At 37.2% G+C, this 17,703-nt stretch overlaps 1 protein-coding gene across 1 annotated transcript; it reads right to left on the bottom strand.

Moving 5' to 3' along the window:
- Positions 1-267: 267 nt before the first annotated feature.
- KLF5 (Kruppel like factor 5) lies at positions 268-17,454 on the bottom strand. The gene is made up of 4 exons (XM_036756479.1): positions 17,050-17,454; positions 13,955-14,834; positions 12,624-12,683; positions 268-2,122 (listed from the first exon to the last, which is right to left on the bottom strand). The coding sequence occupies exons 1-4, from the start codon at positions 17,326-17,328 to the stop codon at positions 1,944-1,946; spliced, it is 1,398 nt and encodes a 465-aa protein (XP_036612374.1). The 5' UTR covers positions 17,329-17,454; the 3' UTR covers positions 268-1,943.
- Between the last annotated feature and the right edge of the window lie 249 nt (positions 17,455-17,703).

Raw genomic sequence — 17,703 nt, 5'->3', positions numbered from 1 at the left:
AACATTCTTGTGAACTAATTCATTTACTAATTGCTCCAGTAAGGCAGTAGCTTAAATAATTAACTTCAGGAATGGAATTTGTCAATTGTCAGTATGATAGTACTCATTTGACATATAATGTACTATAAAATTTATAATTTTGATGATTTTAAGTTAAAAGGGATTGCAATTCAAGTTTACCAACTCCTGAGTGCCTAGGGTGACTTGCTAAGACCTAATCCTTCAGACATTCAGCAAAAGGGAGGTTCAATATAAAAGAACACCATAAATGTTTTAGGCACTTTTTATTTTTCAAAAAAAAAATTGTCATAATATATAAACATTTCATTCTCTCAAAAAAAATTCTACAACTATACAGCTGTTTGCTCCATTATTTGCATAGGAAATACCACAATACAAAAATAAGGGGGGAAAAGAAGCAAAACAGCAACCAATTTATGCTTTGTATGTATGTTTCCATGTATAAACATATTAAGCCTCTTACAAAATTATTTACACCATGTCAACTATTTACATTTCTTTTAAGAGCAAGTTTTCTAACAAACAAAACTATAATTTATCAAGTGTATGTAAAATTGTCTTCTAAAAAAAAGTCACTATACTTCCACAAAATAAATAAAGACAAACATTTTCAAACAAAATTAAATTTTCATTTTTCGCTTCGAGACCCTTTTTTGGCATTTTGCTTAATTATTCTGCCCTTTGGTTAACAGCATTACATTACTATTCTATATTGCATAAATGTAGCAGTTGCATCCTTAAATTTTCAACATGTCATTTAATATTTAAAGGCAGACACTGCGTCAATATTAACAATGGATTAACTAGACTGCACTGTAATTTAAGTAAAATTACTGTGTCTTATCTTACTGTACATTACTATAAAGTACATGCAACGTCCACATAAAATAAAATTGGCATTGAACCAGCAGCAGTACTGCACAAGCTAACATTTCAGTATACAAAAACTGCATCATAAATCCTTCTTTAGTGATACTGTGTTTAGCTTACTGTAAGAGGTTTAACATTTTATATATTGTAACTCTCCTCATTAAGCCACTGACATTTACAATTTATGTAAAATGCTTTGCCCCTTTAAAAGCAACCCTATTTCAATCAGTGCATAAATTTTGCTTTTAATCATTGTCTGAATGATTACCAGAGTGGGTTTTTTTCCCAGGATTTTGTTTTTTTACCATAAAGTAATGTCGGATAGTGTTTGGAAAAGCAACTTAAAACAAATTCCATGTGAATGTACTACTGTTATTTTCAAATCAGTAACTTTTGATTTTTCTACAAGAATCCTAACTTGTGATAATCCTAGAGCTGATCTGAACATTTACAAAAATTTGTATAGCAAATATATGCAACACATCCTTTAAAAAAAATAAAACCCACACATTTGTTCAATGGCTGCTTGTGAATTTCCACATACATTGCTTCTTCAAAGAATTCCAGAACATTTAAAAATTATTCAATGCCAAGTAAAATCTTGACATTGTAATTCATAATTCCATTCCATGCCTGCCAACTCATTTGTGAACTAAAGAAGGTCACAATAAATGATGGTACTTAGTAAAAACGAGGCGAATGTTCGCCATCCCCTTCCAAGGTAATCCCTCCCCTCCCTTCTTCCCTTTAAAACAAAACAAAAAACCCAAACCTACATACTCATGGTCTTGAGATGTGACTACAAGTTTTGAGATGAAACCTGCCAAATAAAGCCATATATGTTACAGCAAGCAATATCAGACTCTTAAAATGAATGAACACTTTGGTATTAATATAACATATTCGCTGTTATCTCTTAAATATACAAAATATACACTTCCAGTTTTCAATTTCTTTATGGTAAGTTCATAGTTAAAAATTTGCCACATCTAACTGCATAACATCAATAATGAATTGCATAGACTCTGACAAGCCTCAAGAAACAGTTCATCTCAATTCTGGTGTCTTTTCATGTGCAGAGCCAGGTGATCAGAGCGAGAGAAGCTCCGGTTACACACAGCACATTGAAAAGGTTTGGCTCCTGTGTGTTTCCTGTAGTGACGTGTTAACTCATCAGAGCGAGCAAATCTCCAGTCACATCCTTCCCATGTGCACTTGTACGGCTTTTCACCTGCAACAATTAAAGTATAGTAGGTTAGATAGCACATTCAAAGAAAATAGGTATCACCTAAGACAGAACAAGGAAAAGGGGAGTTACAGCAATTATTTATGATTCACCACTTCTGTTGGTATTTTTTTTTTACTTCCAACTGTTCATATTTTGAGGAAAAGGCAAAGATTAAAAGAGGGATGTGGTATTGTAATGTTACCAAAACCGGGACTCAACCTTCCCATTCCACAGGTGAGGAAGAGGCTAAATGACTTTAGCCACGACTACAAAGCTAGCAAGTTTCAAGACCGATACTAATACTGATATACCATCCACTCTCAGATAATTAGAACATAATTTATATTACATGCATTCCATTCGCTAAAATGTCTTGCCGAACACTTAAAATCTATATAAAAACTTTACCCAAACATTCCAAAAAGTCTAGTTCTTAAAAGCTTCAGAAGATGAGGAACACAAGAGTGGAAAGGGAGGGAAGAGCTCCTGATCACCTAATATATTATCTACTTCTTATGCAATAATCTTTTTTTTTATACCTATGTAAAACCTGAAAGTGGTCCTGGTCAAAAGATCACAGATTTAGACTTATAAGGAACCTCAGAAGTCATCTAGTGCAATCTAACTCCCTAAAGCCTAACCCAACTCTTTCCTATTTTAAAAATATTTCAAAGAACTACTACTATCACAGATTTGAGCTCTTTTACTTCCAAAATGTGTCTAAAGCATTGCTTTATTATTTTCTTGCATTTTCATTTTCATGCTGTATTCCCAATCCTGCAATTTTTGAACCACTTTTTGGAAATGAAGTTGACCTAATCTTGTCAGAAATCAGCTTGTTGATTGTTAAGTAGGCCTTTTAAAAAAAAATCTGCTGCACATTTTCTCCAAGTTTGTAAATGACTGTAAACTTGACTGAGAGTGAAAAAATCCAGCAGAGTAGGTAGTAGATTTACACATCAAAAAATTGCCTTATGACCGACCATACAGCATAGAAAAGCTCAATTGTCAGAAAGTAGCAAGATCCCTGCAAACAATCCACTGTCCAGCAGTTAAAGAGTTTAAAATATTGGGGCTGGGGGGAGTGGGAGGGAAGTAGAAAAGAAAACCTACTTGTTTTATTCACTTTATTAAAAGTGAAGTTTGGAAAGGGAATTTTACATGGATGCTAAATTTTTAAGACTTTCCACACCAACAGAGACATCTACAATTTGCAGATAACAGTTTTTGCTACATTAGTAACTATGCCTGGCTTAGGTACAATGAAATTAGTAAGTAAAATGTTCTATACTGCCAGGCAAATAAATACATCACACTTGCTGGAGGGAATGAGATAGGAAAAAAAAAAAAAGGGTGTTCCTATTTTTTTTTAGAACAATTAAGCTTCTTCACCTTTACTTCTTAGTGGTTGAAGTCTTTGATATAATGCCCTCCCCATCTTGTACCCTTCCTTTTCTCTTGTGCACTGATAGCCAAGGAGAAGGGGAATTACTAGTTTCTTTTTTAAAAGGTTTTCCATCTCAAAGCCTAAACTCCTCCCCGCCATGATATATTTTTAAATTTTACATATATTTTAATTTTGGAAAGGGGGTGAAAGAATGTATAATTCTAAAACTGCATATAATCAGGGTCTTTTTAGTTAAGACTTCCCCCTCATATTCACTTTAAAATGAATTCAAACTTAAATACACTTTCAACTCAAGCTAAGGTACTTATAACACAAGTGCATTTCCAACATTTCAATTATTTACTTCAACACCAACAATTGCTCACTTTTAAAGCAAAGAGGACGAACGAAGCTGAGAACAAGCCATTTATATAGAAGGTACCATGTCTGCTATGACTCCCATTTTGCAGTTGAGGAAACCAAGGCAAAATGGTAGTGATTTGACTGTCCAGAATCACACAACTAATCATGTCTGAGGTTTGATTTGAACTCCAATCTTCCTGAACCAGGTCTAGCCCTCTATCCACCTCACCACCAGCTGTGTCCTGGAGGAGCAGGAGGTGAATATGTCTTTATCACTTCTAGCATTTTTAGCCTGTTTATTTTGTACATATTCAAACAGGACACACTTAATTTCTGACTTGGAGATACAGCTAGTGCTGTGGCTGAAAAAAACAACTTAGGAGTAAATCAAAATAAGACCATCTTTTTTACAGGGAAGGAAAGTATTTTTTATTCCTCATGAAAAATATACAAATTCTGGAGCTAAGCATACTAGATATGTACTTTTCTGCTATTTATTGGAAAGAAGAATTTATCCCTGGTTTCTGTGGTGAGAAAAAAATTGCCTAAAATTACCTTATTTTAAAAAAAATCGTTTGACCCTTTTGCAGAATTTAACGAGCAAGAAAGATTGGGTTGTCAGGATTTACCTTAACAACAAGGGACAGTAGACCCTTTTGTCCAATATTTTTGTTGGCTATGAAGAAATAATAAGACTGCTGATAGTCTGAAAGTTTATTTTACTGATTGTGTGAAATACAGTAGCCATTAAATTTCTGAAATCTTGGTTCTATTCCAACACTTGTATGCCTATAGATTAATTCAAACAAGAATATTCTTGGTTTCCTAGACTTTAGTTATTAGATCATTGTATCAAGCAGATATTTTACTGTAAAAGCACAACCCAGCTCCTCCTCCACTTCAGCGAAGCTTCCATGGGATTTGTTAAAGTGTCAACACGGCTCAAGTAAAACACCATGGAGGAAGCTGGTACCAACTTCGGGCCAAATAGCACACTCTAGCCCTTTCTTCCACAGCCAGAAATACTATACACAGTACTTCTGGGAAACTGAACTGCCTTCCTTTTAAGTTATATTTCAACAGGATTGAGGTTTCATAAGTTTAATTGGATTTTTGCACAAACCCCCTTCCAATGCCACCAAATTTAAAATATTTTGTTAGGCTCTTTCAACATAAAATGTATTTTTTAAAATTCTTGCAGTTAATATAAAGCTTTCCAACAGCTAAGAAAAATTACAAGTTTTCACAACTTGGAAAACAAGCTCCCACTTTCTTAATCTTATGTATTACATAATTCTATTTTTAAGAAGTATGAAAAATTAGCAATCCTAATCTTTTAAGAAAAATATTAACTATGCATTGAAAATAGCCATGTTAAGTTTGGAATAGAATAATAAAAGGAGAAAAAATGCTTTAAGAAAGCAAATCAGGAGATGGACATTAAGAATAGGTGCCTGTAACTTTGCCTTAATATCACATTTAAATATTCCATTAGCAAAACGGAGAACAGATGCCTTGATTTTAAAAACACATAAGTATTGTTCCAAACTATGCATTGATTATAAAGCCACTTGTGAAATTTTGCTTAAGAGGAGTTGCTTAATGGAGGTAGCATTGGGGTTTTAAATACCTAGACTCTCTGGAACCACAAGTGGGAACTCTGGCAGCAGGGAAGCTCATTTTAAGATTGGAAGGACTCTTAACTTAAAAGGAAGATTCACCTAGGCAATTCTGAGAAGAGTTACATGTAAACAAAGCTAATTTATAATTTTCTAAAAAGTAGTAGCACCAGGTGAGAGAAAAAACAAATCAATGCCATACTTCCTCTTCATTCTGTCAGACTATATTTGTAAATCTTTTAGGAGTCATGATAAGCTACATTAAAAAACTGGCTGTTCATCTCATGTATTTACTGCCAGCATGCACAGAAAATCTAGTTAAGAAGCTAAGAGCAAATGATGCAATTGGAAATTGCAGATTGAGAAGAACCTACAGAATAAATGGACTGAGTCGTCAGCTTCATAGCTAATACTTTCATGAGAATGTGGTCAAGGTTCTTCTAATAAAGAGAAGTGGCAATATTTCTAGAGGAAATACTTTTCTGCATCATTTTAAAAGTAGTCATGACAGCCAATTCGTATAGCTCTCTCTAAATTATAAGTCAATATACAATGGCAAAAAATGAACCTGGTTCCTTGAAGACCCTACGCAAGTAGATCTCAAGCTAACAGGTTCTATCAAACTGGACGTTAACCATCTAATCTGGAAGCCCATCACCTAAGCTTACATTAGGGAAGTCTCATCAAAACAATACTGGCCACAACTACCCAAGAATGAATGCCCTTTATTAAAAATAGGATTACAGAGCTGAATCAATTATTAAGACATAGAAGGATTACAGAGCTGAGTCAATCAATAGGCAAATAAATACCCACACCAATGAAATTACAACTTCTAGGTGTAGCAGTACTCATGTAACATTTAGAAAAAAAAAAATCAAGCAAACCATGCCTAGTGTCTAATAGATGCCAGCACTGTGCTGGGATATAGGGAATACAGAAGTAAAATGTATACATGTATGTATGTATGTATGTATGTGATGTCAAAACCTAACTTAGACAATCTGCAAATCTTTTCTCATTTTTTTTGTAAGGAACAGAAAACTACTGCCTTGTCAACCCACAGAACTCCCTGGTAGTCTAAAGGAAAATAAAACTTACTGAATTTGTATCATGGGTATTTTATTACCCAAAATACAGACTGTGAGATAAAATAAGATCTTAGATTTAGAACTGAAAAGACCTCAGAGGCCAATTACTCCAAAGCCCCTCATCTTACAGTACCTATCTAGAGGTTACCTTAACCTGGGATAGATTTTGGGAGGAAAGGGGAGAGATTTAGCTTTATTTTCATTAACCTCTCATTGAAATTTAAAAGAGTTTGATTGAATTGTTAAAAATCTTATTTCTAGATCACAAACTTCAAAGAAAGCCTTCAACCTCACTGCCAAGGATTTAACTTCAGTTTTTGTGATGATAATGTTCAGCCACGACCACAGTAAGCCTTCAAAAAATTTTTAAACTGAATTGTTTACTTAAATACAATCTCAAAAGAAAAAAAATTGGTTTGCTTTTTATGACCAAAAGTTATAAACTGAACCATATTTCTAAACAAATGTTACCTAACATAAGAAAAAGCTCCACTGTGTGTGTGTGAGAGAGAGAGACCTGGAGGGGGGGCGGGGAAGATGGGGCAAAATAATTCCTAGGATAACAGATTAAGAGCCAGGACCTTAGAGATCACTTACTCCAACTCCTTTTATCTTACAGATGAAACTGAGGCACAGAGAGGTTGTGACTTGCAGAATTAAAACACAGGGCCTCTGGCTGCAAAGATATTGCACTATAATGCCCTTTCCTTGATATAAAGATCTGCCTTACTGCACACAGACTAAGTGGAGCAATGTGAAGATACACAGGTTCAGGAACAGAACCAATAAAACCACTCTGGATCATTGAAAAAGTATTCTGAGGTTCAGGCATAAGTTTGAATTTCTAAGTCTCACAAATCCAGGGTACCCAAGAGTATGGAGCCCCAGGTTCAGCTAAATTCTCTGCACCTAATCCTGTCAGAGAAGCAGGAGGGTCTGTCTCTTGAAACAGTCCAAGAATGTATCTTTCCAAGATACAGTTAAGCAGGAAACATATATTCTATAATGAATCATTATGTCTCCTGCGGTAAAGTTTCTAGTAAAGTAAGATATTAGAATACAGCTGTCTCATTAATGAGAAATATTATTAGAATGAACATTTACTAAGCTCCTATGTTAGGCACATCCCCATCTTCCTGACTAAGGCCATCCTCTTAGATTGTTAAGTGTTAAATGCTACAAAATTACTTTTCCATTCCCAAAAGCTTATTGAAAAAGTTTTTAAGATGATGTGAAATTTTTTAAATCATGTGAAATTTAATCAACATGCTATGTTTAGATCTTATCTATTCCTTTCTACAAAGGACTGCATTTCAAGGTCATCTCTAAGAATCTTTTTACCTCTTACGTAAAGACTTTTTTTTTTGGGGGGGGGGGGTAGGTCTAAGTGAGATTTCAATGGTATAGGCAATTTCTAGTAAGGTAACTTTTTTTTAATTACCAATTGTAGATCAGTACTTTCTTCACATTTTAGTCTTTGAAAGTGGCCTAGGACACCAAAGTTAAGTGATTCGCCCAACACACAGCTTCAGAGATAGACCTTGAGAGTAACTTATTCACTGTTTCATGTCTTACAGATCTCAATTTCTGTAATAAAAATGAAATTCATTCCTACAGGTATCCAAGTTTTCTAGACCTTTTACCCCAGTTTCACAAAGTACACGATAAAACTAGTTGTTGCATGTGCTACTACCAAGGAAAAAAAGGACATTAATCAAGTATTCATGATAAAACTAGCCTAATCAACAAAACTGAGCTCTCTGGATGCCTAGAGCAGTGCCTGGCACACACTAAGCACTTAAAAACACAGAATGTAATTTCCAAAGCATTTCCACGTGCCATCGTCTAAAAAGGATGCCAATACAAAATTCTAAATGGACGATAAATAATCATTAATGAGAAATGTATAAGCATTTGAAATAAATGCAATTATCAAAATATTAAGGAGCAACCTCAGAAACCATTTCTTGACAACCTTGAATTAATTTCCCAGGTACTAAATCCACTCTTTGAAATAAAATCTTTTTAAATCATTTGAGATTGAAAGCTTTCTTTAAAAGTAATGCATCTATCTATACATGTATGCACATATGAAATAAACACAAAACAGAAGTTAACTATATACTTAACCAGCTATATATACCCACATATCTCAATCTCCTTACTTACAAAATGGGGGGGGCAAATAATACTTGTAGGCAAAGCAAAATCTTTATAAAACCTTAAAGTGGTAAATAAATGTGATCCAGTTATTTAATAATAAACTTTAGGCATCATAACACCCTCATATATTGGGGGGGATGTCCTATGGAAGTATAGAGGGTTGTTTGCTTCTAGGATTGTCACCCTTGACTTGTGCTTTTTGAGTTCTTAAGTCTTTTTAATCTTAAGTAAGAGTAGAAGAGTAAATAGACTGAGAAAATAGGTTAAGGTCTTTAGTACATGAACTTGGTGTCATCTTTTGCTTTCAAGGCCTTGTTGCTAGTTTCCTAGTTCTGGGCCATGTTCTAGATCACTGAAATTAATGGGGAAAAAAATGACCATCGGGCGAGGGAGAGCATACAAACACAAATATCACATCTCTACATACAAGGTGGCATTGGAATGGTCTCTCAAAGTTAGCTACATTTTTGATTAATGCAGTATATCTCCATGTGACTAGGAAATATGGTAAAGACAAAATACAGATGACAAAATACAAGATGAAAAAATTGTCATTTAAAAGAAAAGGCTTTATATTTTTTTCTGCAAAAATTTATTTAAAACATATGCAACAAGTACACCCAATGGAAAAGAACTCATTCAAGCTTACTGCTCAGAATACTGATGCTTTGGGATACTTTCAATTTTCTTTTAAGGACAGGCGTGCCCCCCCCACACACACACACAGCTTGTTCGTAGGGTTCTCTTCTCTCCAGTTTATGGCAATTTATGATAGCACATTGGGTGGATTTAAAGATCAAGAGGGAAGATAAATGGGAAAAACCAAAGGGCTATGACTTTAGGTAACTTCAGATTAAATTGACACAGTTGTTAATAGAAGGAATGAGAAAGTATCAGGAGAGTGCTTACACTTTAGATTAACATGATGATTTAACTATTTACATCGACACCTACAGATCAGGGTTTCTTAATGTTTTTTGTATCATAGACCTCCTTTTGGAAGTCTGATGAAGACCATGGACTCGCCATTTTGAGAATGGTTTTAAACAGGGGTGAGGAACCTGAGGTCCTTGGGTGCAGACTTTTGACTGGGACCAAGATTTACAGAACAAATCTTTTTCTTAAGGGAATTTGTCATGTGAAGTTTGTATTCAGTCAAAGGGCCACACCTGAGGATCTACAGGGCCACATGTGGCCTTCAGGCCGCAGGTTCTCCACCTCTGGTTTTAAATGTATAAAACAGATGAAGTAGGATCAAAAGAAATCAAAGATTTAATAACATCTCTATGCCTTGATGTTCATTTTAATAAAAATTATCTATCTCCCATGATGTGAGCAAAGTGCTTTGTAACATACATCTTAGAAAATTGGAGAAATGTTAAGTTATTATTTTTAAAACATTTCCAAGTGTCCTAACATGCTAAATTTGCGCCAGTGGGAAATGAAACAAAATCTACTAAATAAGAGTGAAAACACTTTGAAAATTACCAATTATCCAAACCTCAACAGAAAAAACAAAGTGTATCTTGACTTGCTTAGGGCACCCGTATTTAACACAACTGGTGGGGGTGGGGAGCATGCAAAGAGATAGCACAGGCAAATTTAAAAGGCATTGTCTAAGAACTCAGAATAAGGAGAAAACAACTTCAGTGCTCAATGACTACTGAAGAACGGGTTTAGCCAGATGAACAAGTCTGCTAAAGCCCTCCCCAAGGCATTTGAAAGACTATCAAACAAAACTTTATTAAACTGGATTACATAGCCTCACTCACTTGTTAGATGAAGGAAAAACTTCTTAGTGAATAAATGAAAAAAGTTGATGGCTATGTAAACCAAACCAGGAATGATCTTTTTATTTTAACAATGTCTTGTTTTTAAAATTACAATGCACAAAGAAAAAGCCAGTTACAGGTCAAGTTCCTGAACCCAACCCAACACCCCCCACCCCCCCCATCACACTAAAAGTTTAAGAGCGCTAAAAATCTGACGTGGTTGAAAGGCTATTTAGATACAACTGGCTCCAACTCGGGCAGTATAAGATAATTACATAGTAATAAACAATTTAACTACAATGCTTCTTTTCTAGAAGATGTCAAATCTTTACCAACTCTTTTCCCTATCTCACACACCCAAAGCCTTTCAAAAAAAAGCTCAAAACCCAGTAAAAAGACAACCTCGACACTTAAAATTATTTTTTCAAGTAAAACATTAAGCCTATACGGAAAATGCAATGTGAAGGTATTCTTTCTTGGTTTTTAAAAAATCATGTCCATTATTTGTTCAACATTATCATATGCCTAAACCTAATATCACTCATTTTTCTTGATTAGAAAAGCAGAATTCCTTTATGGAATAATTTAATTTTAACTTTCCATGAGCTTCGCACATAGTAGGTCCTTAATGGTCAATTGTGTTTCCAAGGTTTTAAAAGTGATTGTATCAACATCATGTCACATTTGTGCCTATCATCAGCCAAAACAACCTGTTTTTTTAAGTGATAGTGAAGATGTCCTTTCATTTTCAAAATTCAATCAAAAGGCCAAGGAGTCCTGAATAAAAAAAAATACTTCATCTATTAGAAACAAAGTGTTTAGTGTTCTGATGTGTAGTATTGCCATCTCTAGACCATCAAGTCATGGCTCCTACTACATATACAAAATGTCTGAAAATCTTATTCCTATTAAGTATGTTCAAGCAGTGACCTTTGTTCAAATGCTTTTACTTCTTTAATGCAGCAGTTAGAGATAACTACTTCATTTATCAAAATTCAATTTCCATAGTAACATCTAGCCTGGGGAGATTCAAGTCTTTACACTAATCCAACAAACCATTCAAAGTAACTGTTGAATACTCTTGTTTCCATAGCAATGACAGAATAATACATTGTGCTAGGTCATTGCTTATATTAACAAACTTTTTCTTTGAACTTCAGGTAATACCATATTATTCAGACTTTATCTAACCCTTATTTTTCCTAAATGGAGGGTGCTTTTAAATCCACAGCTTTAAATATACTTTATTATTTGACTATACATATATTGGCTATAACATATATTATCAATACTACTTCACCATTAAATATGGTTTAGCACTTGACTAAGATTATAGTACTGCTAACAAAGCAATTAAGAATTAAAAAGCAATTGCCTGTGGAAATAGGTATATTATACAAAAATATTTTTTTATTTTTAAAGGTTCTAAATATAGACGTTCTGGTTTTCTGCCGTGGGTAAGTCTCAGATTCTCTTTAAATAAAATATTGTATCATCTCCCCCACATATCTAAGGGAAAATAAAAATAAAAGTTCTTGACTTGCAAACTCTGGCCAATTCCTGACCACTTATTTTAATATTTTAACCCCACCTGCCTAGGGAAAATGCACATAAAGAGATATTTTAGCTGAACTGAACAAGGTGAAATCTAAAAATATTAGCATAGCAATTATATTTAAACTGCTAAAAGAAAAAAAATGTTTAGTAATTACGGTGACAGATCACCAGAAAAATCATTTCCCAAAGGAAAAAAAAAGAAAGGGTTTTTTTTTTTAAAAAAACAGAGCTTTAAACCTGGAATAACATGTGCCATTGAGGTTTTTAAATCCATTAGTAAAAATCACTGTTTACATTTTTTGAGGAACTGAGAGCCAAATGACAGAACTACCTCTTCTATTAAGACTCTTTGACCATTCTGGAACCATACTGTCCTGGATGTTTAAACTTAACTGGAGGCTTGAGCCAAGCCCATGCTGAAAAGGCAGGCCATTAAAAAAAAAATAAAGTTGACAGGAGAAAGAAGAGATCAAACAGGTTTTGGCTTTTAAAAGGATGAATACCACTTACGATATTTACACAACTCCCAGAATTAACTAGAAAATTACATACCAGTATGAGTCCTCAGGTGAGCTTTTAAATGGGAAGACTTTGTATAAACTTTTGTGCAGCCTAAAATAAGAGAGAGGAGGAACAGCTTGTCATTTTGTGGATCCTTTCGAAATCTTTTATGTCTGATGATTCAATGTTTAAAATCAAGATGAAACCCCTCGTGTGGAGCTTCACATTTAAAATCAAGTTTTTACTGAAGTATCCCATTAGTCAAAAAACATTAGGAGCTTGTTCTTATAGATAAGAAAAATAGACCTAGGAGCCCAGTTACAACTGGAAAATGTCTGTGTTTATGTTCCAACAGATACTTCAGTGACTTACATCCTTAAATTTTTTAAAGTCTTAAATGTCCCCTAGAATTAACTTAGTTATTATTACCCAAGATTACAGTAATTTTCCATATGTCTACATTTGTTTCTTCATTCAGCATTTGTCATGCCATATCATGTACCACAGTAAATAAATTACACCCTGTATTAAAGGCAGAAACTATCTTATGTCAGCAACTTGTCCAAACCTACATTGTGGTAGTCACTCCATATTTGGGATCACGTATGTAGTTACAAAGTAACACTATTAGAACCCCATTTTCAAACTATTAAGTATATAGACATCTTTGCAGATCTTCAAAAAAGAAATAAGGGCAAGGAGGTCTGACTTCTTTTCTACCCACCCAAATCTCCCTGCTCTGAAGTCTGATTTCAAGTATGTGCAAAAGAGAATCAAATAACCAGAAGTGAAATTTAAGCCTAGTTTTTAAAAAATATGTTGTGAACTTCCAACGTAGATCTTAGAACACCACATTCAGTCATAGTATGTAGTGCAAACAATGTGTACCTCATAGTTGATGACAGAAAGAGAGAATTTCCCTTATCGGCTTCAGTGTATATGAATGGGTAATGTACGTACACTTGTACATGCAAGGTTAATTGTTCAAAGATTTGAGATTCAAAACAAATTGAAATTTGAAAAGTTGTCTAAAATTTGGGAAAGTACCACTAAATTGTCATAAGTATTCCACTTTTCCATATACTGCCTTATATTATTTTTAATTAAAGATATAACTAAAGTTCTTGATTTTCTTTTTTTAAAGAGGTGAAGTTTATAAACATCTTTTTTCCCCCCAAACTTGAGTTTTCCTGCCAGTACCTATTATTAGCAGTGCATGTCTTTGGATCCCAAATCTGAAGAAAGAATAAAAATCGGGAGCCTGATCTTGCTGCTGACAAGTAGTACTTTTCTAAGAAGCTTTAATCTTAAAATTGAAGATTAAAAGAGCACCGAAAATGCTAACTATGACGACTGGTGCTCTGCTAGGTGAGATGACTTACCAGGATAATCACAGTAGTGTATTCGTCTCTTCTCTAGATCTGGGTTACTCCTTCTATTGTATCTGACTGTTTGGATGCTCTGTGAATTAATTGGCAGGGTGGCTGGTAAATTTGGATTGTGAATTGCCAGTTTAGAAGCAATTGTAGCAGCATAAGAAGGAGGGGGTGTTAAATTCTGCAACATCTCTGCTTGTCTGTCTGGACTTCCAGGCTCTGAACTTGGTGGTGAAGGGGGGAAGTAAGTGGCCTGTTGTGGAAGAAACTGATTTGGCATTGTGTATGTGCAGGGGGGCATACCCTGGAATTGCTTCATTGCAGTCTGTGGAACAGCTGAGGTGAGTGTATTAAGGCCTGCCATGGCTGCTGGCATGGAGACATTAAGTGTGTCCATTACTGCTGTCTGGTTTGTAGAAGTGGGCATATCTAAATCCGGTGAACTCAAAAGTTGGTACAACTGGCCTTGCTGGGGGGTGACAGAAAGGTGAAGATCTGGTGTTGGAAGTTCTTGCTTGATGAAAATGTTGTTCACATCTGGAGTTGCAGTCTGGTGGGAGCTGAATATACTGGTGAATTCCGGAAGAGCCTGGGTGGGGGCTGGGGCAGGGGCAGGAGCAGTAGTTTCACTCTGATGGCTGAAAATGGTCACAGGTTCTGTCTTGATGTGGGTTACGCACGGTCTCTGAGTTTTGTACAAGCCAGTTCTCAGGTGGGTGATGTCAGGGAGGAAGACATTCATGTTGATACTGTAAGGTAACCCTTCACTGTCCGTGAAGAACTGGTCTACGACTGAGGCACTGTCTCTCCTGTACTTCTTATGCTCTGGGATGATAGTAACTGGTGGAAGCTGAGGTGTCAGATACTTCTCCATTTCACATCTCGTCTAAAAAAAATTCAAACACACACACATAACCCACCTATTTTTAATCATTTATGGAGGAAAAAAAAACACGTTATTAAATTGGAGGACGGGGGTACAAAAGCCAAAACAGACCCCTGACTACTCCAGTAAAGCATATTAGTGCAAATCTCCCCGTGAGCTATAAATATAGCAAGACATTTACTCCGGCCATTCTGTCTTTCATAATTAGTTCAGAGACTGAAAATTACACCACCACCCAATTAAAAAAACAAAAAACAAAAACTGACCCCAGACAAAAAAACTAAAGGAAAGGGAGACAAAGAAAAAAGGAAGCAAGAGTAAAAATATCATTCCTTTCTGATGCAATAAAGCATTACCCATAAAAAAGCACATGATTTTTGTCCTATTAGTTATTACAATTAAAGCACTGTATTGTGATAATGCTGTATTATGTCTTCCAGTCTTCACAACATACTTAAAGAACATTTTTGAAATAAGAGAAGCGATGTTAATTAACTTCAGGAAATTTCATCTTCAAGGCTATTTTCCCTTTTAATTGTTAAAAATTAAAAATATTAAAAACAAAATACATCTCTTGGATATTCCGGTGACTTTATTTCAAAAATTTAATGAAAACTTAAAATACAGTGTTTCCCCCCAAAAAGTGACCTTTGAACAAAATACTTGATTAAACATTTATTTTTATCAACAGAACCTGTAATTGGTTAATATGATAATGAAATGTTCCTATTCATATCCCTATCTTAAACAGATCTTTAATTACCTAGGGGAAAACCATTCCCTTGGTATAGTGGTGCTAAGGAGCCTGTGGGTGGATATAGCCTGACACATTACCAGCACAGTCATCAGCAAAACATTTATCATGTACTCTTCAGTGGACAAATGCTACATTCCCCCTTACTCTGTAAAAAGTCCAGCTATGTCATATTCCTTCAGTAGCCCTAAAACTACACACACACACACACACACACACACACACACACACACACAATCTCTCTCTCTCTTTCTCTCTCCACCTGAACAGACTCACAACCCAGAAATGTTAATCACAGGATTAGGTAGTCATTTTCTAGTCCTGCGTAATTTCAAAAGGAGTTTCATTTCTGAACTTGATTCACTTACTGTGGACATGTACTGGATTTCCCGGACTAGGCTCCCATTTAAAAATAAAAATTAACATGTCATGTGAGCCACATCACTGACAAACGACATTACCATCTAACAAACCCTGTGACATTGCTCCTCACCGAGTAGAAGGTTTGGGTGTTCAAGTACACAATACACCAAAAGAGGCTATTAAATAAAGTGTCTGGAAATAAAACTAAAGTAAACCCTTTCGTGCACTAGGCTCACGTTGTGGTTAGTGGTTTCTGATTTTAGCTCTTCCAGCTGTTTGCATGTGGGTATGTTTCCAACTTTTTTTTTTTTTCGGGACAGGCTAAAAGTCCCGGGAAGTTTTTTCTGGGCTATATGACTCTCTGCGTGGGCGAGAGAAACAGGCGGCTGCTCTAATTCTGCTACTAGGCAAGTGCAGAGCCAACTGCCAAGCTTTCAGCACTGATCCAAGAGGAAATTTGCGCGCACACTCCAAGAAAACGACTCTCTTATACACACGCAGTCCCTTTAGCCCCTTCTAAGAGGAACTCACGTCCACACATGTACCAACCTCACCACCCTCCCCGTTTCCCAACCACAGCCCCACCACGAGTCTAGGGCAGGTTAAGGAAGCCAAGATTTGTGCGGTAGTCTCCTAAGGAGCAGAGCATTCCCCAGCAACCCATTTCGACTACACGTTACAAGGTGGACGTACGGAAAACCGTTCCAAAAGCCAACACTCCCCCAGCAGGTAGGGTATTCAGGAAGAAGGTTTAGTATTGGAGGCTTTTGCGGGTGGGGGGGGGGGAGGGAAGAGAAATCAAGGGTTTAAAATTGTAGCTCTTTTTCCTCCCAGACACAGAGACGCATGTTAAATAGACCGCCCCCAATTCTGTTTTCAAACGCTTCCAGGCGGTTTCGCCCAGATTCACTCCATAACCAGTGTGTGCTGGATGGCACCTCGACTTTTCCTCCGCTTACGCGGGTCCCCGAACCTGCACACCCAGGGCGGAGGTCCCCCCTCCCCCCCTCCATCCACGCCCTAGCGCCGCTGTCCCTCTACCCCGAAGGGGAGAGTTACTGCGGGACACACCCGAGAGGAGAGCGCACTTCTTCCTACCTGGACCAGCTCCTCGGCCGGGAGCCTGGTGCTCCCGGGCTGGGGCTGCTGCTGCTGTTGGGGCGGCTGCTGCTGCTGAGGCTGCTGGGGATGGTGGGCATGGTGGTGCGGGTGCTTTATCTCCTCCCCGGGGAAGAGCGCCGCTTCGCGGGCCGCGTTCCCGGCTCCCAGCACGGGCTTGAGCTGGGCGAACACGGGCTCGTCCTGGGGCGGCTGCTGCTGCTGCTGCTGCGGTACCGGCCCCAGCCGGGCGCTCATGGTCAGCACCCTCGTAGCCATGGCTATGCTCGCTCGCTCGCTCGCAGGGCAGCTCCGGGGACAGAGCCGCCGCTCCGCTCGCTCGCTCGCTGGCTGGGCAGAGGCTGTGGATGGAGCGCGCTCCCCGCCTCCGCTCCGACCCCGCAGCGAGGGCTAGGAAGTTGGGGGGTGGAGGGGGAAGGGAGAGGGGGCACACCGAGAGGTGAGGGAGGGAGGCTCTGGGCGCTCCCACCGACCGACCCCGCCGAGCAGCAGCAGCAGCGGCAGCGGCGGTTTAAAAAAAAACAAACACCCAACAACAAGCCCAAAGTCTTCCACTCGCGGCACGCGTGAACTCCGACGTCCCGTCTTCCGGGCTGCCACTTTCTCCGCCGCCCCACCCCACTACAACACACC

Source organism: Trichosurus vulpecula, chromosome 4, assembly GCF_011100635.1.
Source record: "Trichosurus vulpecula isolate mTriVul1 chromosome 4, mTriVul1.pri, whole genome shotgun sequence".
In the NCBI taxonomy this organism is placed as follows: domain Eukaryota; kingdom Metazoa; phylum Chordata; class Mammalia; order Diprotodontia; family Phalangeridae; genus Trichosurus; species Trichosurus vulpecula.
Note: the sequence above shows the minus strand (reverse complement) of the source record. Positions and strands in the feature narration are given on the sequence as shown.